This window comes from Heloderma suspectum, chromosome 2 (genome assembly GCF_057233095.1).
Source record: "Heloderma suspectum isolate Gila_16-S chromosome 2, 16-S_ref, whole genome shotgun sequence".
Lineage (NCBI taxonomy): Eukaryota > Metazoa > Chordata > Lepidosauria > Squamata > Helodermatidae > Heloderma > Heloderma suspectum.
This window is the reverse complement of record NC_139459.1, coordinates 406,410,361-406,436,023: the sequence shown is the minus strand read 5'-3', so window position 1 is coordinate 406,436,023 and position 25,663 is coordinate 406,410,361. Positions and strand designations below refer to the sequence as shown.

Sequence of the window (25,663 nt, the reverse complement as noted above, 5' to 3'; positions counted from 1 at the left end):
CTGGGCTCCTCCAAGAGCATCTGAAGCTGGTTGGTAGCCCAGGAAAGAAACATGTATCACCAGCCTAAATTACTGAGATTTTCCAGGTCCAGGGCTGGGTTTCTCCAGGATTGGTCCCACCGCTGCCGTGTTCAGGCGGCCTGGGGCCACTCCCTCTCATAATGGGGCACTGATCACCTCCCTGGCCTGGCCAGCTCTTCCCGCCCTCCCAGTTTTTATTTGGAAGTGTGGCAGGAACCTGTCAAAGCACCTTGTCCGCATCCTCGAGCCGTGAGCAGCAAGATGATGTGTTTCTTTGCTGCCCTCGCGTGTACATGACCCTAGGCACGCACTAGCATTTGATTGCATCCACTAGGGCCTTTTCCTTCATCTGCACTCAAGCACATGAACGTGGCACCTTCTGCATGGGAAGCCTGCGCGCCGCAGCTAAGCTACAGCCCTTCTTCTTGCTGGATAATGGAAACTGACAAACTAAGCAGCCCCCGATTCCTTCCTCTGCGACCAGGTGAGCCCACTTTTCTCAAGTGCCTGGGTGAGGTGGAGAAAGGGAAAAACAAATCCTTTGTTTGTGTAAAGTCAAACACAGTTCAGATCTTTTCTTCCCCACCAGCCTCCCATCTTATAACTTCCCCAAGTTGTGCTCTGGACAGAATCAAGAAGAGAGAGAGCAGGATACAGGAGGGAAGAGGAGGAAAAGAAGAAAGGTGACTGGAAAGGCGGGGGGGGGGAGAGAGGGAATTCACCAAGCCATGTGGCCCCTTTCAGAGCGGTAGCGCTGTGGAGGGTCACACAAACTGACGTTAGCTGTAGGAGGGGAGGAGGGCGTTCTCTCGCATTTATTTCTGCTAAAGAGCCATCAAGGTGGCGTACAACCATTTAAAACAAGAAAGCCTTGCAATAATAAAAGCAAGAGCATTAAAAACAGTAAAAACATAAAACATTTTTAAATAACTGTAATATTACGCTTGAAGATGGAGGAGTCACCTTGGTTTCATCAGGCAGCTGCACTCACGGATCTCTCCTTGGGGGAATTTGGACTCGCAGTCCTTGGGAGGCCATGCTGACAGGTGAGATGGTGGGAGGCCAGTCGTAAGGCTACTCAAATGGGTGCCTCCAGCAGACGTTCTTTGCCCACACGCAGCCTGCCCCATTTTGAGCATTGATACACTTGGTCCCTTCGATGAATTTTCTGTGGGTTGCGAAGATTTGACTGGTCAACTCAACTCAAATGATTTCCATGCTTTCTCCTGGGGTTGAAGCTTTTGAAATGAAGCCACATGAGAGGATCTTCCCACATTCCAGAGTTTGCAAGGATTTACCAGGTTCTTCCATCTGGGTGTTCTCTCTCACAATTCCATGCATTTGCACTGAAGAAAGCTTCTTCCATGCAGAACGTTTCGAGATCCTCTCCCCTATGTGTATTCTTGCATGTAAGATAACCTCCAATTTCTGACTGATGCCCTTTCTGCACTCTTTTTTTATGGCTTATACACCATGTGCATTCTTTTGTGTCTGTTAAGGCTCTTGCTTGGACTGAAAATTTTTCCACATTCTGAGCATTTAAAGGGCTTTTCCCCTGTGTGAGTTCTTTGATGTGAGTTAAGGTGAGAGTTTGTTCTAAAGGTCTTTCCACACTCTGAGCACTCATAGGGCTTCTCAGCTGTGTGAATTATTTGATGATGTTGGAGGACTTGGACATGACTGAAGCACTTTTCACACTCTGAGCATTTAGAGGGCTTGTCCTGTGTGTATTCTTTGATGCAAGTTAAGGCCAGAGCTCCAACTGAACCTCTTTCCACACTCTAAGCATTTAAAGGGCTTCTCCCCTGTGTGAATTCTTTGATGTTGATTAAGGCTGCAGCTCCAACGGAAACACTTTCCACACTCTGAGCATTTAAAGGGCTTCTCCTCTGTGTGAGTTCTTTGGTGTGAGTTAAGGTGAGAGTTTGTTCTAAAGGTCTTTCCACACTCTGAGCATTGATAGGCCTTCTCAGCTGTGTGAATTATTTGATGATGTTTAAGGACTTGGCCAGTACTGAAGCTCTTTTTACACTCTGAGCATTTATAGGGCTTGTCCCCTGTGTGCATTCTTTGATGTTGATTAAGGACGGAACTCCAACGGAAACACTTTCCACACTCTGAGCATTTAAAGGGCTTCTCCTCTGTGTGTGTTTTTTGATGTGAGTTAAGGTGAGAGTGTGTTCTAAAGGTCTTTCCACACTCTGAGCATTGATAGGCCTTCTCAGCTGTGTGAATTATTTGATGATGTTTAAGGACTTGGCCAGTACTGAAGCTCTTTTTACACTCTGAGCATTTATAGGGCTTGTCCCCTGTGTGCATTCTTTGATGTTGATTAAGGACGGAGCTCCAACGGAAACACTTTCCACACTCTGAGCATTTAAAGGGCTTCTCCTCTGTGTGAATTCTTTGATGTGAGTTAAGGTGAGATTTCGTTCTAAAGGTCTTTCCACACTCTGAGCATTGATAAGGCTTCTCAGCTTTGTGAATTATTTGATGATGTTTAAGGATTTGGCCAGTACTGAAGCTCTTTTCACATTCAGAGCATTTATAGGGCCTGTCCCCTCTGTGCATTCTTTGATGATGATTAAGGACGGAGCTCCAACGGAAACACTTTCCACACCCTGAGCATTTAAAGGGCTTCTCCTCTGTGTGAATTCTTTGATGCGAGTTAAGGTGAGATTTCATTCTAAAGCTCTTTCCACACTCTGAGCATTGATAGGGCTTCTCCCCTGTGTGAATTCTTTGATGTAACTTAAGTTTGGAGCTCTGACGGAAGCTCTTTCCACACTCTGAGCAATGATAGGGCTTCTCCCCTGTATGAATTCTTTGATGTGAGTTAAGGCCAGAGCTCTGACTGAATCGCTTTCCACACTCTGAGCACTGATAGGGCTTCTCCCCTGTGTGAATTCTTTGATGTAACTTAAGTTTGGAGCTCTGACGGAAGCTCTTTCCACACTCTGAGCATTGATAGGGCTTCTCCCCTGTGTGAATTATTTGATGTGAGTTAAGGCCAGAGCTCTGACTGAAGCTCTTTCCACACTCTGAGCATTGATAGGGCTTCTCCCCTGTGTGAATTATGTGATGTGAGTTAAGGCCAGAGCTCCGACGGAAGCTCTTTCCACACTCTGAGCATTTATAGGGTTTCTCCCCTGTGTGAACTATTTGATGTCTTTTAAAGTTGGAGCTCCAACTAAAGCTTTTTCCAAACTCTGACCATTTATTCGGCTTCTCTCCTGAGTGTACTCTTCCATGTTGTGTAAGGTGGGAGCCCTGACTGAAGCTCTTTCCACATTCAGCTGAAAAAATGAAAAGAGAATAATCCGTCAATTCAACAAAGACAGTGGGACCTCCAAGCAGTTTCTCTATATCCTCTGATCTCACAAACTGAAAAACGAGAGCCAGCGTGGAGTAGTGGTTCGAGTGTTGGACTGGGCCTCGGGAGATCCGGGTTCTAGTCCCCACTCGGCCACGAAGCTCACTGGGTGACTTGGGCCAGGCACTGACTCTCCGCCTGACCTACCTCACGGGGCTGCTGCGAGGATAAAACGGAGAGGCGGACCGTGAGAGCCACCTTGAGCTCTCTGCAAGAGGAAAGAAGGCGGGATATGATGTAATAATCCACAGTATAGAATACAACGAGGGCGTGGCCTTCCGGGACTGGTGTTCCAGTGATGCTTCCCACCGCACTTTAGGTGCAAAGTAGCCTTTCCCCAGCTGAGCGAGTCCCTCCACCTATTTGCTGTTTCTCTGCAGATTTCTCAAGGGGTGACATTTATTCAGAAGAAACGCCTCCTAGGAGAACACAGAGCCGGACAGGCCTCTGGACAAAGGGTCCAACGAGAGCCAAGCACCCACCTGCTGATTTCTCCCGTTCCTCACAGCCCTGGACCAACGCATCACCCGCTTCTTCCTGCCAGGAGAGGAGATCACATCTGGCAACCGGAAGCCCTGTTGCAGAGGAGAGGAAGACAGGAATTACTTCTGGCACGAGAGTATTTGTTTAGGGATTTCAAGGCCCGCAGTCCGAAGCCTCCCGCAGCTCCCAGCGCTCACCAGCCCGTCAAGGTCAAAGGGAGGATGGGCAGAACCAGAAACTCCTCCACACAGAAGGCAGTCGGAGGTTCCTGCTTGACCCAGAAGCATCAGGGTGCCAACAGATGCATTTGCTGCTTCTAGGCTTTGCTTTCCATCAGAGGGAAGGGAAGCCCCAAGCTGGAGGGAGGCTCTCCGCAGGACCCCAGATCTGCCCAAAGGGGAACCCAGAGTCTTGCCGGGGGTATAAGAGGCTGCCGGGCAAGGGCTCAAGAAGGCCCGGCCTGGTCAGCTGCAAAGAGGAGGACGTGCGCATCTGAGCGACACTTCGAGGGCCTCATGTTCCCATCCTTGTGGGCTCCAGCCGGACCCCCAGGAACACCGACCAGCCACAGGAGCGGCCGCAGGGCTCCCCCAAATGCTCTGACATGGGCTGGCTGGCTGCCTTCCTGGAGCATGGAAGAAGTGCTGACTGGGATCCAGAGACTGTGAGCCCGGGGGTAGGCCAGGGAGGGACTGGGTGGGGGGCCACGTGGAGTTTTCGGCAGCCCTTCCTGTCAGAGGCCAGGGCATTAGTGCGGAGAGAAGGATAAGAGAACAGCCGGCAAGGCAGACGGTGCCCGGGGAAAGGGCTGGTCTGGCGGACCGTGGCCTACGATGCCAGTACGAAGGAGCCCGACGGGCTGCACCGCGCGGGGATTGGGGAGAGCGGTCTTGGCAGGAGCCTCACAACCCTGATCGAGGGGCCTTTCAACTAGCTCAGGGTGGAGGCGGCAAAAGCCCGGACAAACTACACCACCAGGTTTTATGGAGAAGAACACGTCGTACGGAATAGGAGCTACAGCAGATTTCAGCTCTCCTGACATCTGCCGCAAGTCTCACCCTGCAAAGAATGGAACATCCCATAGGCTTTTTGACAGGGAAGAAATGGCAGATGAAGTGGACGTGGAAGGAACCTTAGGGGAAAGTGACGGTGTCATTTTGGAGTTTGTGATGGAGAGGTCAGTGGAGACTGAGCTTAGTTGAATGCGTACTAGGATTTTAGGGAAGCCAATTTCAGGAAGCTCAGGGAAAAGTAGGGTGGGATCCCATGGGTAGAAATCCTGAAGGAAAAAAGAGCTCAAGAGGGAAGGGAGATCCCGACAGGCACAATCACAAACCATTCCTATGAGAAGGAAAAATGGGGGCCATTGCAAGAAACCTGCGTGGTTGCACAAGGAAGTCCACCCTGCAGAGCAGAGCCTGCACTGAGCACAGGGTTGGTCTGGATGGCCTCTGGGGTCCCTTTCAACTCTACAATTCCAGGATGTGTCGGCCGAGGGAAAGAGGGAGCCTTACCCAGGGAGGCCAGAGTCCTGTAGTTCTCCGCCATGACTTCCCTGTGCAGAGCCCTCTGGCCTGGGTCCAGCAGAGCCCCCTCCTCCGCCGAGAAGCGCACGGCCACCTCCTCAAAGGTCACCGGAGCCTGGAAGAGGAAGAGTTTCCTTGGGCAGATGATGCAGGACAGCAGGAAAAGAGGGTGGTTGGAGGCCCCCCTGCGGGATCCAGGGCCCGGTGGGGGACTTTCAAGGCCTTCTTGGCAGCCACCTGAATGGACAACCCTTTCCGGCCCAGGGAGACGTGCAGGGGACTGAGAAACCCAGGCCTCCCGTACCTGTTCCGGCTGCCCAGAAGCACTTTCTACTGTACCACAAAGAGGAGATGGCCACGAAGGAGCCCCCAGTGTTCTCTCGGTATCCCTGAATGCTGTCCTATTTTCTAAGAGGACGACAAAGAAGGTGGGAGGATACTTTACACTTCAGAGGCATTTTGCATTTTAGTTCCTAGTGTGAAATCAATCTTTCTCCACTTTCTTTTTGGTCAAAATTCACTTTCAATGCGTGAAATGAATGCTTTTCCCCCATCTGCTTGAGAGAGGTTTCTGCCCCTCACACTGGCTTAAGGGAAACGTAATGCAGCCCATGGATATCCAGCAGAGGTGGCAGAGGGGGGCCATGCTGAAATATGCCCCACCGATCCTTACCCACAGAGGCGGCACCTCCGAGCTCCTCCTGCAAGATGCCCCCGAGCAGCGGCTGTCTGGCATCCCTCGGAAGCTTCTCTGGTTCTGCAAAATCTGTGGCCACCTGGGCCAACATCCCTTGCAGCTGTAAGAGAAGGAAGGAGCCCAGGGACGGAGTATTGCGAGAGGAATGGGGCAGGCAGAGGCCCAGGGCAGCGTCCCCCCGCCTCTTTGCATTCAGGGTCCCGCTGCCCCCTCCTGCTGCCCCCGCCCTGCCGCTCACTGGCAGCTGGGCCTCTGGCGGGCAGGCACACCGGACCTCTGGGCCGGGGCTACGAAATGAACCCCGGCACCGGCAGATGCCTGGAACAGGGCGCCTCAATCCCCCTCCCTACACCCAACGGAGGGGGCAGCGAGACGCCCCCAGGCGTTCCCCGTCTGCGGGGTGCAGAAGGATCCCCGTCCCAGCCCCCTTCGCCTGTCTGGCGATGCCCCCGAGAGAGGCCAGACCCACAGCTTCAGGGCCGCTATCCTGTGGGGCGTTCAGTGAGGGGGTGGGGATGGGGCTCCCCTTCCTTGGAGGCCCTGGGGGGGATTCTGGAGGTCTCTGCCCCGGGGGCTCCCAGAGCGAGGGTCCCCCCACCTGCCGCCGCCGCTCCTCGGCCCGGCCCAGCAGGAAGCCCTCGGCCAGGGCCACCGCCTGGCAGCTGCTCTCCGGCCGGCACTCGCGCGCCCAGCGCGCCGCCTCCGCGGGCAGGACGGCCAGCAGCTGCTCCAGCACCAGCAGGTCCACGATCTGCCGCTTGGGCCGCCGCCCCGGCTCCAGCCAGCGGCGGCACAGGCGGTGGAGGCGGCCGCAGGCCTCCCGCGGCCCCGCGGCCGCCCGGTAGGCGCAGCCCCGGAAGCGCCGGCGCGCCTCCTCCCCCGGGGCGCCGCCGCCCCCGCGGCTCTCCCGGCCGGCGCGGGGGCCGCCTCCTGCGCCGGGGGCCGCGCGGCCCGGCTCCTCCGCCTCCGCCTCCGCCGGCATCTCGGCCTGATGCGCCGGGCAGGAGGCCGCGTCCCGCGCAGGCCGAGCCCCGCGAGCGCTCTGGCCCGGGCGGGCTGCCTCCGGGGGCCTCCGGGCCGACGAGGGCCAGCCGCCCGCGGATCTCTGCCTCCAGCGCCGCGCCCGCCCGATCCCCGCTGCCCCGGGAGGCCCTGGCCCTCTGCACAGCCCTCCTTCCCGGGCCCAGGAGCCCCCGCTGCCCCCCGGCGCCTCTCCGCGGCGCACCCCGCCCTCGCCCTCGCCCGGCCGTGCAGGAGGGGGGCGCGGCGGCGGCGGCGGCGGCGGCGGCGGATCGGGCCGCCCACGTGGGGAGCCCGGGCTCCGGGCGGGCGGGCGGGCGGGGCGGGGCGGGGCTGGCCGGGAATGCTGGGAGTTGTAGGCCTTTTCCCGGCCTGGACGCGCGCCCGCGGAAGGGGCGCGGAGGGTCTTCGGGAGGAGCGAGGAGTCAGGCCGGGCCGGCGAAGCGGTCAGCGCGTAAACGCGGGCTCGAGGCGCGGACAGCGTTCCAAAGGCGGCGGGGGACACCTTCGCCCGAGCCCGGGGAGGGGCCGGCGAGCCGCTCCGCAGAGGCCGCCACCGAGAAGGCCCCGCCCGCGGCAGCTGCCCGCCTCGCGCCGCTTCACGGGGCGCGTGGACGCGGAGCTGGGCGTGCCTGCCGTCTGCCAAGTATTCTGCCTGGCGCAGGAGGCAGCCCCGCTAAGCCAGCCCGCGGGGACCTTTGCCGGGCTCCCCCGGAGGAAGAGGCAAGGCAGACAGCCAACGTCTCGCTGGTCCCCATCTAATCTTACGCAGCAGAAAGCACCTCCAAGCCAGGAGTAATTCAGGTTTATATATCTGGCTCTGTATATCGCCATCCTAAAGGGCTCTCTCAATCGTGGCTCATAGGAAGGTGTTTCATCAGCAAAAATCAGGCCAGGGTCACCGTTCTACTTTGCCACTCGCCCATATCACTTGTGTGGAGATGTGGCAGCGAGTTCTCATAAATACGTTTTTCTCCAGCCGTGCACCTGCGCATGGAACTGAACGGGGAGTTTAGAAAGTTGCAGAAGTCATGTGACTTCTTATAATTGTCAAAATCATAGTGATTTTTTATTCTTCTTGCCCAAACTCAAGGGATTTCCTGACATAAACATCAGAATCGAGAGCAACATGAGGTGACATCGTGCCTGTGAGCCTGAAAGGCCGGGGGCATAAATGCCTCCTGTGCCACTCAGGGCTTGGGAGGAGGTTTAGGGCAGCTGTGGGGGGCCTGAGGTTGACATCCTCTCAGCCCCTTCAGATGTGAAGCCTCAGCTGGCTGGGCTCCACCTGTATGAGAAAAGCCACAGAAGCCTCAGTCTTGCGAGGGGGCTTTGGCTTCTTTTAAATATTAATTTAATTAGCCGAGAGGAGCACGGTGGAGGCTGTGCCAGGCGCACCCTGAATGATTCTACTGTTCCTGCTGCTCCTGCCCTGCACAGCCTGTGGGATGCTCAAGGCCAAATGCCCCTTGACTTTCATGGGGGAACATAAAGAGCCATTTAATTATTACGAGCCAGGAGACTGCCTCATCAGCGGGGTCCTCTCCGCAACACGTGCTCTCTTTCCACTCTTCCCTTTCAGCAAGCCTCCCTCCCCCAGGCTCTACCAGTAAGACGTGTGTGTGTGTGTCTGTCTGTCTGCTACTCCACTTGCAGCTCGCTGGGCTCCTTCTGAATGGTTGTTGTTGTTGTTCAGTCGTTCAGTCATGTCCAACTCTTCATGACCCCCTGGACCACAGCACGCCAGGCCTTCCTGTCCTCCGCTCTCTCCTGGAGTCTGCTCAAGTTCATCTTCATTGCATCGCTGATGCTATCTCATCCTCTGCCATCCCCTTCTCCTTTGGCCTTCAGTCTTTCCCAGCATCAGGGTCTTTTCCAAAGAGTTTTCTCTTCGCATTAGGTGGCCAAAATATTTCAGCTTCAGCTTCAGCATCTGTCCTTCCAATGAGCACTCAGGGTTGATTTCCTTTAGGATGGACTGATTTGACCTCTTTGCAGTCCAGGCAAGGAGCACCACTAACTGCTTGGCATTTCTGTCTCCTACCTGAGAAACCTAAAAGATGAGACAAGTTTAATGACTCTCATGCAAAGAGGCCAAGCTGCGTTGCATTGGCTCTCGGAATCAGCCTAAATGAGAGCCAGTGTGTGGTGTAGTGGCAAGAGTGTTGGACTAGGAGCCGGGAGATCCGGGTTCTAGTCCTCCCTCGGCCATGAAGCTCACTGGGTGACTTTGGGCCAGTCACAGACTCTCAGCCCAACCCACCTCACAGGGTTGTTGTTGTGAGAATAAAATGGAGAGGAGGTGGATAATGTAAGCCGCCTTGGGTTCCTTGCAAGAGGAAAAAAAGGCGGGGTATAAATGCAATAAATAAATCCCATATTTAATCCAGAATTCTCTTGGAAGCATATAATTATTGAATATCCCATTTTTACTGTGGGGGCAAAAATATGGAAGATTTGCCTGATCTGCTACAAGGTCCAAATACAAATCTTTGAGGAGACCCCGCTGTTTACATCCCTCCACTGGGAGAGTGTACCATGTATTCCTACACTCTGCTTTCTGTTCTTTAGCCACTTACTGATCCATCAGAGGAATTCTCCTCTTATTCCATGATTGCCAGGTTTCCTCAGGAGTCTCTTGTGAGGGAGTGTCTACTGGATCACCCCTGTCCACATTTTTATTGGCACTCTGAGAGAAAATTTAGTAAGACAGGACTAACATTTGCAGGTGCCATGTTGATTCTTTTTCTGCAGGACCTGTCCTTGTTTATGCTTGGTAATTGTATCTTTAATAATATTCCCCATGGATTTACCTGGAACGGGCATTAAACCAACCATCCCATAATTTCCCAGATCCCCCCTGGATCCCTGTTTAAAAATTGGCATTACATTGGCCACTCTGCGGTCCTGCATGTACAGTCAGGGCCAGAAATATTGGAACAAGGATAACTGTTTTGGCAGTTGGCCTCTGTACACCACCACATTGAAGTTGAAAGGAAACACACCAAGATGGGAGCGAAGTCAGGACTTCCAGCTGTAATTCAAGGGGCTTGGCAAAAGTGGGGCACTAGCCATTCAGGGAGTACAGCCAGTGGCATACACACACACACCCATCGTTGGTGGCTGATAAGTAATGGAACGAATGGCTGACAAGCAGCTGCATGGCCAGGTGTGGCCTGTTTCTTGGGTGCCCCATGACCAAGCAAGCAGGTGAAAGGCCCGGAGGTGGTTCTGAGTGTAACATTTGCATTAAGTAGCTGTTCACTGGAACTCCCAACATGAGGTCCAAAGAGGTGTCCATGCGAGTGAAGGAGGCCATCATTAGGCTGAGGAAACAAAATAAACCCATCAGAGAGAGAGCAAAAACAGTGGGAGTGGCCAACACAACACTCTGGAACATCCTGAAAAAGGAGGAATTAACTGGCAAGCTCAGCAGCAGCAAAAGGCCTGGAGGACCACGGAAGACAACTAAAGTGGATGACCGCAGAATGCCGCTCATGGTGAAGAGGAACCCTTTCACAACATCTAGCCGGGTCAAGAACGCTCTTGCGGAGGTGGGCATGTCATTGTCAACATCTACAGTCAAGAGACGGCTTTCTGAATGTAAATACAGAGGCTACACAACAAGGTGCAAACCACTGGTAACGCTCAAGGACAGACAGGCCAGATTAGCCTTTGCCAGCAATCACCTGAAAAAGCCTGCCCAGTTCTGGAAGAAGATTCTTTGGACTGATGAAACCAAGATTAACTTGTACCAGAATGATGGGAAGAGAAAAGTATGGAGAAGGAAAGGAACAGCTCATGATCCAAAGCTTACTATATCATCTGTCAACCGTGGTGGAGGCAGTGTTGCAGCATGGGCATGTGTGGCTGCCAATGGACCCGGGTCACTGGTGTTTATTGATGACCTGACTGCTGACAAAAGCAGCAGGATGAATTCTGAAGTGTATAGGGCTATGCTTTCTGCTCAGATCCAGCCAAATGCTGCCAAACTGATAGGACGCCGCTTCATATTGCAGATGGATAATGACCCAGTCATACAGCAAAAGCTACCCAAGAGTTTCTCAAGGCAAAGAAGTGGGATGTTCCTCAGTGGCCAAGTCAGTCACCTGGTCTCAGCCCAACAGAGCATGCTTCTCACTTGCTGAAGACAAGACTGAAGGCAGAAAGACCCACAAACAAGCAGCAGCTGAAGGCAGCTGCAGTGAAGGCCTGGCAAAGCATCTGGAGGGAGGAAACTCAGCATTGGGTCATGTCCATGGGTCCCAGACTTCAGGCAGTCATTGACTGCAGAGGATATTCATAGAGTTATTAAAGGCGATCCTTCAGTTTTAAATGATGTTGGTTTGTTCCATTACTTATGAGCCACCAAGGATGGGTGTGTGTGACTGCCACTGGCTGTCCTTCCTGGATGGTTAGTGCCCCACTTCTGTCACACCCCTTGAATTACAGCTGGAAGTCCTGGCTTCGCTCCCATCTGGGTGTGTTTCCTTTCAACTTCAATGTGGTGGTGTACAGAGGCCAACTGCCAAAACAGTTATCCTTGTTCCAGTATTTCTGGCCCTGACTGTATATGTAATTTATTCATGTATTTATTATATTTATTTATATCCCGCCTTTTTCCCAATAGTGGGACTCAAGGCGGCTTTACAACGTTAAAACTTATACAATTAAAACCTATAAAAAGAAATATAAATACAAGTATACAAAAGTTAAAAATATAATTAAATCATCAATATTAAAATTGTAAAATTATTAAAACATTAAAAGACAACCACAACCACAACAATAATATCCATATGTCATATTTTCACAGGTCCAGATAATAGTTGTAATAATTTTCAACTATTAAAGAGCACCAAGTTGAGCTCAATGGCTGTGACTTCTTTAATGTGCTGTCTGCAGTGAGTTCAGGTGGCAAAAAGCCAATGTCTGTAACGTTCCTTTCAAGGCTCTGCAGGTTGTTTGGGTACTGACCACAAAAATGATCTTCCTCTAATGAGCTCGAAAGTATTTTCTTTTTCAATTTCCACTTTGATGTCATTGGTGCTAGGTAAAAATCCGTGGAACGCAGCTCTACCTGGAGGCAACGTCACTGAGCACTTCAAATGCTGTAAACACTATAAGCACGAAATAAATGATAAGGAAATAAAAAGGGCGCAGGGGTGGCGTGCAGCCAGGCCGTGAGGAAGGAATCCTTCCTTCCGGAGTTGTGGAGAAGGCCCCAACTAGAAGCCTGTGAGACGGAGCCCCGGGAAAGAGAAAGGAGCTCTGCCAGAAGGGGGGTGGGATCTGGAGGAGGTCCTCGGGAGAAGCACAACCCGGTCCCTATTCCCTTATCCCCATGCAAAGAATTGGTCTTGTCATCCCAGACACTGACAAGGGAGGTTGGTTCATGCGGACCTTGTTGTCTGAACTCATCCAGAACAATATTTGTGTTGTTTTCTCAAAGGCTCTCAGGACTGAATGGAGATGAAACGGATCTCAAGTATGTTTCATTCCTCAAGTGGAAACAAGTCAATGTCTTTGTTTATTGTGCAGAGATGAGTTCCTTCTTACATGGAATTGGCATTATGGAAGCATCACTTGGAATCTTCATGCAACCCGTTGTAGGGATAGTCTGGATCACAACTGCTCTGTGGGACATCACCTCGGAGTTGATGTATACTAAACTATCTTTCCATAACATCCATAGTTTTTTCCCTTCTCTCTCCAGACAAATCAAAGGACGAAATATGATGGTTTTTGAGCCTTTTCCTTTGCTCTCAACACGTTTTGGAAGAAAGCATTTAGTTGTTCGTATTCAAAACATGCACTGGCTATGAAAGGCTGGACAAGATGCACAGAGAAGGAGAAACTAGAGGCCTTGCCCCAAGAGGACATGGAGAGAATCTTGCCTCTTGACAGCTACATAATTTACAACACCGCCAGGCTGTGGCGTGAGGCTTGGGTGCCGCTTATTTGTCCAGCTCACTGTCTGGAAGAGAAAGATCCTCTCCTCCCCTGGAACCTCCCAGCCCTGCTTCAACTCTCTTGTTATCTGCCCTCCCCACTTAAGAGCCAGATCTACGCACTCAGAACCACTGTTCTGTGATGTGTTCAGTGAAAGGCAGGGGATGGGACATCCCTTCCTTGGAGATAAGGGTGGGGATGTTAAGGTCCCTGCCGCTGGGAGCTCCCAGGGCGAAATTCTCCCCACCTGCTGCTGCTGCTCCTTGGCCTGGCTCAGGAGGGAGCCCTCTGCCAGGGCCACTGCCTGGGAGCTGCTCTCTGGCCTGCACTCACAGACCCAGTGTGCCGTGGGGGCCCCTTTCCTGTGCCCTCACCGGCTGCCTTGCAGGGGAGAAGAGGTGGCTGCAGTTGGTGGCGTGGGAAAATCCTGGGCTCTTTTCCCGGAGGGGGGGAGGGGCAGGAGGTGGGCATCACAGCTCTCTGAGGCTCTACTAGCCCCCCGGGGGGGAGGGACTGCCTACATTCTCCAAGTGCTTCTTGCAGAAATGGGGAGTGGCGAATGGATCGATCCAGGGTCTCTCTGTGTGGTGCTGGGCAGGGAATCTGCAGATGTTTTGGACTACAACTCCCATAAGCCCCAGCCAGCATGGCCAACGGGCAGGGACTGGGGGAGCTGTAGTCCAAAGCCCTCCCCAGTTGCCTCCTCCTGCTTGAGGGTTGGAGCCCCCGCCCGCCTTCCCAGAGGGGAACTGGGGAAGCCAGGCCACCCTGCCCCTCCTGCTTCCATTCCTTGGGGCAGCTGGGAGGGGTCTGGGGGCTGCAGTGGAGGAAGTGTGGCTTTGGGGGGATGGGGAGCTCTGTGCAAGGGGGGTTCTACTCATGTTCAAGTGAACCCCAGTAGATCTCCCGTTGGATCTTTGTGGTTCAGCCTGGCTGGATCTGAACTGAGGTGGGTGGAACCGGGCTCACCGGAGACCTGGGCTGAGGGTGGGCAGCATGTACAGGGCCCCGATCCTCTGCCCACTGTCAGCCTTCCGGAGGGCAGGCAAATGCCTTAACAAGGCTTCAAACAGTCATTGCTTATGGACTAAGGGCACGGCAAAAATTCAAGGACACTCCAGTATAGATAATGCAATCACATTTGCAAATACAGTTGCTAGAAAAGCAAAACCTCTATTTCCTGGGATGGTTTTTTGAATCCATGAACCGGCTTGTACCAGGCAATTGGGAAAGAGGGCTGGGGGGTGAGCTACCAATAAAAGCAGGGGAGGGGGCTTAGCTCAGAGCTTTGCCTTCTTTCCTTTGCTTTGTTGCTGGACCCTCCTTGCTAACCCTGCCCGAGATCCCGGGTTGACTCTGCAGCATCTCCTCCAGCTAAAAGAACCCCAAACCGCAATCAGATCACACAGCACATCTGCCTCCATGAACTGAACCATAAAAATTATGGCTCTGGCACTCGTGAGCACCTCCATGGTGTAGAAGCATGGCTCCAAGCCATGGCCCCCCAGGATTCTTATGCAGAAAATCCCCCAAACCACCGCCATATCTCGGAGCATATCTGCCTCCACGGACTGAGCCACGCAAAGCACGGATCCGGTGCGCTTGGGAGCCTCCATGGCGTAAAAACATGGATCTGAGGCACGGACCCTCACGATTTCTACAGGGAAAACCTTCCGATCCAGCACGCAGTCACAGCGCCCCGCTGCCTCCGCGGACTGCGCCCGCAAACCACGGGGGGGGGGGGCCTTTTGGTGCCCCACGGGGCAAACCCTCGCATCCGACCGCCAGACCCTCGCGGATGCGCTTTAGTTTTACAGGGAAAATCCCCCGGACCGCCGGCGCGCCGCAGCTCAGCTGCCTCCACGGACCAACCCCGAAGGCCCCCCCAGCGCTTTCCCACGCTGCCGTGGCACAAAAAGGGGGACCCAAGGGCCGGGTCCTCCTCGATCTCCATGGTTTTTACGCGGGATCCAAATTCGGCGGAGAAATCCGCTCGGCGCAGGGTCTCCCGCAAGCCCCCCGTGCCGGTCCGGCTCGAAGTCCCCGCACTCGGCCCCGCCCGTCTCCCGCGGCTCCGGGGCGCGCAGGAAGGGCGCCTCTTTGGGGCGGGGGCCGCGGAGCCGGGCGAGCGAGCGGGCGGGCAGGGCAGGGGAGGCGAGGCCGCGCGGAGCGGCGGCCCCGCCCGAACGGCGGCCGGAGCCGCGGGCAGGAGGCGCCCGAGGGCGGCGGGGGCCGGGCAGCCCCCGCCGCCCAGGACAGCCGAGCCGCGCGCCGCTCCGCCCGGGCCCCGAGCTTCGCCCACATGCCGCGCGCTGCCCGGCGTTGTATGCGTGACCCACCTGCGCGCAGATCTCGAGTAGAGCTTGCGTACACCGCGCTAATGGTAATGAAACACAGCGCCTCTGAGCATAGCCAGAACGCGTTCCTCTCACCGCGGGGCATTTCCAGCTTCTTTCTCCCCGTTCTGTTCCCTCCCATACACCAATCTCTCCTCATTCTTCCGTCCTCAAGCGTCTGGTCATATGGACACGCGCTTTCTGTTGCGCAAGGCTCCTCCAAAATGCAACTCCTATTTCTATGAAAGCTTTCTGCTCATAGGGAGTTAGGAAGCTGCCATATACTGGGTCAGACCCTGGGTCCATCCAGCCCAGCACTGTCAGCACCAACCGGCAGCAACAGGGCTCCAGTGTGTCAAGCAAGATTCTTTCCTAGCTGGGGAGTTCATTTCATTTTCATTTCCGTTATTGCAATATAAATGAAAATACAGTATTACACATAGTACGGGGGAAGGCAACCTTTTGGGGTTATGGGCACATTTGGCAATTTAAGGAACTGTCCGGGACACCACCACAAAATGGCTCCCATGGGAGGGATGGCAAAGGACAAGTAACTTGCCCCAAAGATTGAGTACAAGGCAGAGAGGCGGGGTAGGGGGGTGCACGAGACCCAAAACAACACACTCAAGAACTCCTCTGAATTTTCAGCAGCAACCGGAACCTCTTTCACAGCAATCCCAGCGGCTGCTAAGAAAACGTGTGGAACTCAAAGAAAAAGTGGGATGGGCAGGGAGCCTTGGTGGGGCCCGGAAAGGCGTCTGGGGCACCACGAGGCCAAGCAATATCCTCCAAGCCCCACTTTCTGGCGCTGATCATCCACGTAGGAGCGGAACCACTGCAGCGCAGCGCCTCCCACCCCCAGCTCAGAGAGCCGTCCCAGAAGGATAGCATGGTCGACGGGATCCAACACCGCCGAGAGATCAAGAAGGATCAACAAGGCACACTGCCCTAGTCTCTCTCCTGACATAGGTCATCCTCCAGGGCGACCCAGCCTGAACTGGGCTCCTCCAAGAGCATCTGAAGCTGGTTGGTAGCCCAGGAAAGAAACATGTATCACCAGCCTAAATTACTGAGATTTTCCAGGTCCAGGGCTGGGTTTCTCCAGGATTGGTCCCACCACTGCTGCGTTCAGGCGGCCTGGGGCCACTCCCTCTCATAATGGGGCACTGATCACCTCCCTGGCCTGGCCAGCTCTTCCCACCCTCCCAGTTTTTATTTGGAAGTGTGGCAGGAACCTGTCAAAGCACCTTGTCCACATCCTCAAGCCGTGAGCAGCGAAACCTCTCAGAGGTGTGCTCTGGACAGACTACAGAAGAGCAGGATATGGGAGGGAAGAGGAGGAAAAGAAGAAAGGTGACCAGAAAGGGGGGAGGGAATTCGCCAAGCCACACGGGCCCTTTCAGAGAAGAAGCGCTGTGGAAGGTCACACAAACTGACATTAACTGTAGGAGGGGAGGAGGCTGGGGGCGTTATATTTCTGCTAAAGAGCCATCAAGGTGGTGCACAAGAATTTAAAACAACGAAGACTTGCAATAATAAAAGCAAGAGCATTAAAAACAGTAAAAACATAAAACATTTTTAAAGAACTGTAATATTAGGCTTGAAGATGGAGGAGTCGCCTTGGTTTCATCAGGCAGCTGTACTCACAGATCTCTTCTTGGGGCATTTTGGACTCACAGTCCCTGGGAAGCCACACCGACAGGTGAGATGGTGGGAGCCCTGCCCCATTTTGAGCACTGATGCACTTGGTCCCTTCTGTGAATTCTCTGTTGGTTGCTAAGATCTGACTGGTCAACTCAACTCAAATGATTTCCATGCTCTCTCCTGGGGTTGAAGCTTTTGAAATGAAGGGCTGTGTGCCACATGAGAGGATCTTCCCACATTCCAGAGATTGCAAGGGTTTACCAGATTCCTCCGTCTGGGTGTTCTCTCTCGCAATTCCATGCATTTGCATCGAGGAAAGCTTTTTACACACAGAACATTCTAGATCTTCTCCCCTATGTGTATTCTTGCAAGCAAGATAACCTCCAATTTTTGATTGATACCCTTTCTGCACTCTATAAGGCTTATCCACTGTGTGAATTCTTTTGTGTCTTTTAAGGCTCTTGCTTAGACTGAAAACTTTTCCACATTCTGAGCATTGAAAAGGCTTCTCCCCTGTGTGAATTGTTTTATGCAGTTTAAGCTGGGAGCTCCGCCCGAAACACTTTCCACAATCTGAACATTCATAAGGCTTCTCCCCTGTGTGAATTGTTTGATGTTGATTAAGGACAGAGCTCCAACGGAAACATTTTCCACACTCTGAGCATTTAAAGGGCTTCTCCTCTGTGTGAGTTCTTTGATGGGAGTTAAGGTGAGATTTTGTTCTAAAGGTCTTTCCACAGGAGCATTGATAGGGCTTCTCAGCTGTGTGTATTCTTTGATGTGAGTTAAGGCCATAGCTCTCACTGAATCTCTTTCCACACTCTGAGCATTGATAGGGCTTCTCTCCTGTGTGAATTATTAGATGATGTTTAAGGACTTGGCCATGACTGAAGCTCTTTTCACACTCTGAGCATTTATAGGGCTTGTCCCCTGTGTGCATTCGTTGATGCGAGTTAAGGCCAGAGCTCCAACTGAACCTCTTTCCACACTCTGAGCATTGATAGGGCTTCTCCCCTGTGTGAATTCTTTGATGTAAGTAAAGTTCGGAGCTCCAAGAAAAGCTCTTTCCACACTCTGAGCATTGATAGGGCTTCTCCCCTGTGTGATTTCTTTGATGCAGTTTAAGCTGGGAGCTCCGTCCGAAACACTTTCCACAATCTGAACATTTGTAAGGCTTCTCTCCTGTGTGAGTTCTTTGATGTTGATTAAGGATGGAGCTCCAACGGAAACACTTTCCACACTCTGAGCATTGATAGGGCTTCTCATCTGTGTGAATTCTTTGATGTGAGTTAAGGTGAGATTTTATTCTAAAGGTCTTTCCACACTGTGAGCATTGATAGGGCTTCTCCCCTGTGTGAATTCTTTGATGTAACTTAAGTTTGGAGCTATGACTGAATCTCTTTCCGCACTCTGAGCATTGATAGGGCTTCTCTCCTGTGTGAATTATTTGATGATGTTTAAGGATTTGGCCCTGACTGAAGCCCTTTACACACTCTGAGCGTTGATACGTCTTCTCCCCTGTGTGAACTATTTGATGTGACTTGAGTTGGGAGCGCTGACGGAAGGTCTTTCCACACACTGAGCACTTATAAGGCTTCTGCCCTGTGTGAATTCTTTGATGTCGTTTAAGGTCGGAGCTCCAACTAAAGCTCTTTCCACACTCTGAGCATTTATTCGGCTTCTCTCCTGAGTGTACTCTTCCATGTTGTGTAAGGTGGGAGCCCTGACTGAAGCTCTTTCCACATTCAGCTGAAAAAATGAAAAGAGAATATTCCCTCAATTCAGGGTACAAAGCCAGTGGTTTGCTGTTTTGATTCACAGAGGAAACAATACCGAGTGGCAGATTCTTCTAAATATACTAAATTGACTCTAACGCTGAACAGAACTGATAACTAGAGTGGCGTTCAGAGATTATATCTTATTTATACCAATAGTGATGGACTGCCTATGAGGACTTAATCCATTCCAGATGGATCACACTAATAGGTAAAAACATAAACTACAATAAAATCAGATTTCATAATTAAACCAGGAAAGTAGTACCAGATCTTCTCAAAACATAGGTTTCAACCCGCCAACCCACGAAAAGATACAATCAGGGAAACAAGATAGGTTGGGTTGAATTTGGATATCATGGTTGATGATATTGAGAGCCACTGATAGATCCCGAAGAACCTATATGGTGAAACTCTGCAGTTCCCAGTGTAAGTCCTCCACCAGGGTGACAACCTGGGATCCAATAGTCAGGGTCCTCCAAGACCACCAGGAGCTGAGAGGCCACCCCCCGCCCCCATACCTTGCTCCCACAAAAGCAGTTTATAAAGTGGGTGATAAGTATAAGAAACCTGAGGCTGCAGCCTAGATTCCTTGCACAAAGACTGCACCTCCGCCTCCTTGGGAAGAGTGGGGACCATGCACTCCATCAAGGAAGGATAAACCACCTCTGAAATCCTAAGTGCAACCTGGCTGCCCTGATCACCGACGAAGGGCAGGGCTCCAGAGGACAGGTGCAAGGCCTCACCCCCTCCAAGCAGCTTCTTTATATCCTCTGATCTCACAAACTGAAAAACGAGAGCCAGCGTGGAGTAGCGGTTCGAGTGCTGGACTGGGCCTCGGGAGATCCGGGTTCTAGTCCCCACTCGGCCACGAAGCTCACTGGGTGACTTGGGCCAGGCACTGACTCTCCGCCTGACCTACCTCACGGGGCTGCTGCGAGGATAAAACGGAGAGGCGGACCGTGAGAGCCACCTTGAGCTCTCTGCAAGAGGAAAGAAGGCGGGATATGATGTAATAATCCACAGAATAGAATACAACGAGGGCGTGGCCTTCCGGGACTGGTGTTCCAGTGATGCTTCCCACCGCACTTTAGGTGCAAAGTAGCCTTTCCCCAGCTGAGCGAGTCCCTCCACCTATTTGCTGTTTCTCTGCAGATTTCTCAAGGGGTGACATTTATTCAGAAGAAACGCCTCCTAGGAGAACACAGAGCCGGACAGGCCTCTGGACAAAGGGTCCAACGAGAGCCAAGCACCCACCTGCTGATTTCTCCCGTTCCTCACAGCCCTGGACCAACGCATCACCCGCTTCTTCCTGCCAGGAGAGGAGATCACATCTGGCAACCGGAAGCCCTGTTGTAGATGAGAGAAAGACAGGAATTATTTCTGGCACGAGAGTATTTGTTTAGGGATTTCAAGGCCCGCAGTCCGAAGCCTCCCGCAGCTCCCAGCGCTCACCAGCCCGTCAAGGTCAAAGGGAGGATGGGCAGAACCAGAAACTCCTCCACACAGAAGGCAGTCGGAGGTTCCTGCTTGACCCAGAAGCATCAGGGTGCCAACAGATGCATTTGCTGCTTCTAGGCTTTGCCTTCCATCAGAGGGAAGGGAAGCCCCAAGCTGGAGGGAGGCTCTCCGCAGGACCCCAGATCTGCCAAAGAGGAACCCAGAGTCTTACTGGGGGTATAAGAGGCTGCCGGGCAAGGGCTCAAGAAGCCCCGGCCTGGCCAGCTGCAAAGAGGAGGACGTGCGTGTCTGAGCGATGCTTCGAGGGCCTCATGTTCCCATCCTTGTGGGCTCCAGCCGGACCCCCAGGAACACTGACCAGCTGCGGAAGCGGCCGCAGGGCTCCGCCAAATACTCTGACATGGGCGACCCCTGGCCACGGCTCCTCCTTCTGCAGATGTGGCAGGGCTGCTCGGAGCAGGGCAGCCCTGTCGCGGAGCTCTGTCTCCTGAGAGAGCCAGCCACAGTGTGCGTAGGAGGTCAGAGGGAGCAGGTGCAGGGCCGCACACAAAACTGGAAGAATCATCGGGGACCCGGGGACCCAGTGACTGGCAGGATGCGTATGCCGTGCTCGGCTTCAGAGGAGAGGAGGAAGCCCCCGAAGCATTGAAGGGGAGCGGAAAGAGGTGCCACAAAGGGCCCAAAGTGCCGTTACAGCTGGGAAGAGATGCCAGGCAGGACCTGCCCACAGAGGGCGGCCCTGGAGAGGCGACACCGCCCTGCACGCCACAGGAGGCCGAGGGGGCGCCCAGGCCACACGGAGGGAGGAGGAGCAGGCGTGGGACAGTGGTAGGAGACCCCTGTGGAGGGAGCAGAAACAGCCGTGCGCATGCCAGACACCTCACCTGGGGAGGCGGACTGCCTTCCCGGAGCATGGAAGAAGTGCTGACTGGGATCCAGAGACTGCGAGCCCGGGGGTAGGCCAGGGAGGGACTGGGTGGGGGGCCACGTGGAGTTTTCGGCAGCCCTTCCTGTCAGAGGCCAGGGCATTAGTGCGGAGAGAAGGATAAGAGAACAGCCGGCAAGGCAGACGGTGCCCGGGGAAAGGGCTGGTCTGGCGGACCGTGGCCTACGATGCCAGTACGAAGGAGCCCGACGGGCTGCACCGCACGGGGATTGGGGAGAGCGGTCTTGGCAGGAGCCTCACAACCCTGATCGAGGGGCCTTTCAACTAGCTCAGGGTGGAGGCGGCAAAAGCCCGGACAAACTACACCACCAGGTTTTATGGAGAAGAACACGACGTACGGAATAGGAGCTACAGCAGATTTCAGCTCTCCTGACATCTGCCGCAAGTCTCACCCTGCAAAGAATGGAACATCCCATAGGCTTTTTGACAGGGAAGAAATGGCGGATGAAGTGGACGTGGAAGGAACCTTGGGGGAAAGTGACGGTGTCATTTTGGAGTTTGTGATGGAGAGGTCAGTGGAGACTGAGCTTAGTTGAATGCATACTAGGATTTTAGGGAAGCCAATTTCAGGAAGCTCAGGGAAAAGTAGGGTGGGATCCCATGGGTAGAAATCCTGAAGGAAAAAAGAGCTCAAGAGGGAAGGGAGATCCCAAGAAGGCACAATCACAAACCATTCCTATGAGAAGGAAAAATGGGGGCCATTGCAAGAAACCTGCGTGGTTGCACAAGGAAGTCCACCCTGCAGAGCAGAGCCTGCACTGAGCACACGGTTGGTCTGGATGGCCTCTGGGGTCCCTTTCAACTCCACAATTCCAGGATGTGTCAGCCGAGGGAAAGAGGGAGCCTTACCCAGGGAGGCCAGAGTCCTGTAGTTCTCCTCCATGACTTCCCTGTGCAGAGCCCTCTGGCCTGGGTCCAGCAGAGCCCCCTCCTCTGCTGAGAAGTGCACGGCCACCTCCTCAAAGGCCACGGAAGTCTGCAAGAGGAAGGGTTTCCCTGAGCAGATGATGCAGGAGGGACAGGAGAGGGGCCTTGGTTGGAGGCCTTCCCACACGATCCAGGGCCCGGTGGGGGACTTTCAAGGCCTTCTTGGCAGCCATCTGAATGGACAACCCTTTCCGGCCCAGGGAGACGTGCAGGGGACTGAGAAACCCAGGCCTCCCGTACCTGTTCCGGCTGCCCAGAAGCACTTTCTACTGTACCACAAAGAGGAGATGGCCACGAAGGAGCCCCCAGTGTTCTCTCGGTATCCCTGAATGCTGTCCTATTTTCTAAGAGGACGACAAAGAAGGTGGGAGGATACTTTACACTTCAGAGGCATTTTGCATTTTAGTTCCTAGTGTGAAATCAATCTTTGTCCATTTTGTTTTTGGTCAAAATCCACTTTCAGTGTGTGAAATGAATCCTCTTTCCCCATCTGCCCCTCGCACCGGCTTAAGGGAAACGTAATGCAGCCCACGGATATCCAGCAGAGGTGGCAGAGGGGGGCCATGCTGAAATATGCCCCACCGATCCTTACCCAGAGAGGCGGCACCTCCGAGCTCCTCCGGCAGGATCCCCACAAAGAGCGGCCTCTGCCTGGTGCCCGACGGAGCCTTCTCTGGCTCAGCAATGTCCGTGGCCACCGGGGCCAACATCCCCTGCGCCTGGAAGAGAAGACGGGAGCCCAGGAAGGGATTCCCATTAAGGCAGGCACACCGGACCTCTGGGCCGGGGCTACGAAATGAACCCCGGCACCAGCAGATGCCTGGAACAGGGTGCCTCAATCCCCCTCCCTACACCCAACGGAGGGGGCAGCGAGACGCCCCCAAGCGTTCGTCTGTGGGGTGCAGAAGGATCCCCGTCCCAGCCCCCTTCGCCTGTCTGGCGATCCCCCCAAGAGAGGCCAGACCCACAGCTTCAGGGCCGCTATCCTGTGTGGGTTCAGGGCGGGGCATGGGGTGGGAGCCCCGCTCCTTGGGAGTCCCTGGGGGGGATTTTGGAGGTCCCTGCGGGAGCTCCCAGAGCGAGGGTCCCCCCACCTGCCGCCGCCGCTCCTCGGCCCGGCCCAGCAGGAAGCCCTCGGCCAGGGCCACCGCCTGGCAGCTGCTCTCCGGCCCGCACTCGCGCACCCAGCGCGCCGCCTCCGCGGGCAGGACGGCCAGGAGCTGCTCCAGCACCAGCAGGTCCACGATCTGCCGCTTGGGCCGCCGCTCCGGCTCCAGCCAGCGGCGGCACAGGCGGTGGAGGCGGCTGCAAGCCTCCCGCGGCCCCGCGGCCGCCCGGTAGCCGCAGCCCCGGAAGCGCCGGCGCGCCTCCTCCCGCCGGGCGCCGCCGCTGGCCCGGCCCCCCCGCCCGCTTCCTCCCCGGCGCGCCGCACTGCGCCCCTCCCGGCCGGCGCGGGGGCCGCCTCCTGCGCCGGGGGCCGCGCGGCCCGGCTCCTCCGCCTCCGCCGCCGGCGGCATCTCGGCCTGATGCGCCGGGCAGGAGGCCGCGTCCCGCGCAGGCCGAGCCCCGCGAGCAGGGCCGCCCACGTGGGCCCGGGCTCCGGCGGCGGAGGGCGGAAGGGGCGGACCGCGCGCGCGCCCCCCCCCCGCTCTCGGGGGCGGCGCTCTCTGGCTTTAGCCCTCCGCGGGGGCGAAGCGTGGAAAGCGCCGAGGTTAAGGGGGGGGCGGGGAGGCATCTCCGCCCGCGGAGCAGCCGGCGCGCCCCTCCGGAGAGGCCGGCGCAGCCGCGGGGCCGCCACCGAGGAGGCCCGGCCGCGGCAGCTGCCCGCCTCGCGCCACCGCACGGGGGCCGCTGAAGAAGCGGGAGGGGTCTTCGCGCGGCCTGGCCCGGGGGCGGAGGGCTGCCGGGGCGGCGCGTGGAGGCGGCCAGGCGCCCCGGGACCAGGCAGGGGCGGGCCGGAGGCCGGCCTCCCCCGCCCGGCAGCAGGGCTCGTCTGCGCTGCCCAGCTCGGCGCCGGCCCTGAGGCCTCGGGAGCCGCCGGGGCCCGCGGCCGGGAAACGGGGCGGATTCGGAGCAGGATTTGCCCCGCCAGTGGGCCCGGGGGAGGCCGTGCTCGCCCCGCCCGCCTCGCCAAGCGTTCTTGCGCGTCTCGGGCGCTCCGGCCCCCTCTCCTTCGGACGCCTGGCTCGCAGCCTCTCCGCCCACGCCGCCCCCCCGTCCCCCGGGAGGGCCTGCGTGCATGTGCGCCTGCGGAACTTCCCGCGCCGCGGGTCAGCGCCAAGCCCTCTCTCCCTCGCCGGGAACGCAGCAGCTCCTTCCCTCTCAGGGACGGGGCGAGACAGCGGCGAAGGCCGAGCAGCAGCGGCGAGGGTGCAGGGAATGGGGGTGAAAGTGGAGTCTGTCAGGGCGGATGGGAGGGGGATCTGGGCCCCCCATGTCCGAACTGGTGCTGGGCTGAATGCTGCCCCCTTTTCTGGGGATTTTTCTCTCTCTCCCTGCAAAGGAGGCATTGTTTTTTCCGCATCTATCACAGGGATGGGGGGAATTTTGAAGAATTTTCATCGGGGGGGGGCTGGGTTTCTACATACCTTTTTACGTTTGGGAGGTGGCTGAAGGATCTTTCATTTTTTTAATTTATTTTTTACCTGAAAAACTCTCCCAGCACGAGATTCTTTACAAAGAGGCTTCTCCAGCGCAGCAGCACTTCTTGAACTCCCATGAGTCCCCGTGACCTCACCTTCCCCTGTAGCCATTCAGGAAGCACTCTGGGGCTGCTGAAGCTTTCCAAAACTTTCTGGGCTTTGCAGACACGAGCAAATGGGACTTTTGAAGCTTTAGAAAAACACTCAGTGTTGCTGCAAGGAAGAACAACTTTTCTAGAGCTCTAAAAGCCCTGTTTGCTCTTGCTTTGCAAAGAAGCTTCTGCAGCCAGGAGCCCTTCCCGAATTGCCTACAGGAGGGGGCGAGGTCATGGGGTCTCTTGGGAGTTCAGAAACAGCTGCAGGACTGGAGAAGGGTCCTGGGCTCCTGCAAGTGCAAAGGGGGAAGAAAGAAAGAGAAAGAAAGAAAGAAGACTCTTCAGCCACCATCTACACTTAAAAAGCTGGGTGGAAATCCTGTCCTCCTCCCCCAGGACAAAGTTATTTGAAATTCTCACCTCTCCCAGCCTCTTTTGTCAGAGTTTTCGTTTCAACCTCCCACACACATGAAATGCCACAATTGGAAGAATCAAAATTTTCAGCATAGCCCTAATCCAAACACGGTAATTTCATGGACATGTGCCCATAAAGAGGAAAAGGCTACTCTGGTCCTGAATCTGGTGTAGTTATTTTCCCTCCCATTTAAACCAGTGGGAGGAAAAGTTTAAAAGAAAGACAAGAAAAGCCAGCTGGGAGAAATGAACAAGAAAAAGGCAAAACCATGCCCACAAAACCTCTGTCCTGGCCAGCATGACCCTGGCAGGCTGTAAGAAGTGATGCTTCCCTTCGCATGGAGTACCCCT

General features: G+C 54.9%; 3 protein-coding genes across 3 annotated transcripts; all 3 read right to left on the bottom strand.

The window, feature by feature from the left end:
• Positions 1 to 806: 806 nt before the first annotated feature.
• Positions 807 to 24,457, bottom strand: LOC146356758 (uncharacterized). Its single transcript, XM_084831992.1, is given in 9 exon segments — positions 807 to 1,740; positions 1,742 to 3,317; positions 10,506 to 10,509; positions 17,465 to 18,801; positions 20,085 to 20,177; positions 22,084 to 22,210; positions 22,402 to 22,505; positions 22,754 to 22,880; positions 23,256 to 24,457. Coding segments are annotated over 9 exon segments (4,053 nt in total). The 5' UTR covers positions 23,679 to 24,457; the 3' UTR covers positions 807 to 1,478.
• LOC146356760 (zinc finger protein 317-like) lies at positions 3,671 to 6,441 on the bottom strand. Its single transcript, XM_084831988.1, has 4 exons — positions 6,077 to 6,441; positions 5,708 to 5,811; positions 5,392 to 5,518; positions 3,671 to 3,969 (listed from the first exon to the last, which is right to left on the bottom strand). The coding sequence occupies exons 1-4, from the start codon at positions 6,189 to 6,191 to the stop codon at positions 3,794 to 3,796; spliced, it is 522 nt and encodes a 173-aa protein (XP_084688114.1). The 5' UTR covers positions 6,192 to 6,441; the 3' UTR covers positions 3,671 to 3,793.
• Positions 6,441 to 7,954, bottom strand: LOC146356759 (uncharacterized). Its single transcript, XM_084841311.1, has 2 exons — positions 7,889 to 7,954; positions 6,441 to 7,775 (listed from the first exon to the last, which is right to left on the bottom strand). The coding sequence occupies exons 1-2, from the start codon at positions 7,952 to 7,954 to the stop codon at positions 6,447 to 6,449; spliced, it is 1,395 nt and encodes a 464-aa protein (XP_084697437.1). The 3' UTR covers positions 6,441 to 6,446.
• Positions 24,458 to 25,663: the final 1,206 nt, after the last annotated feature.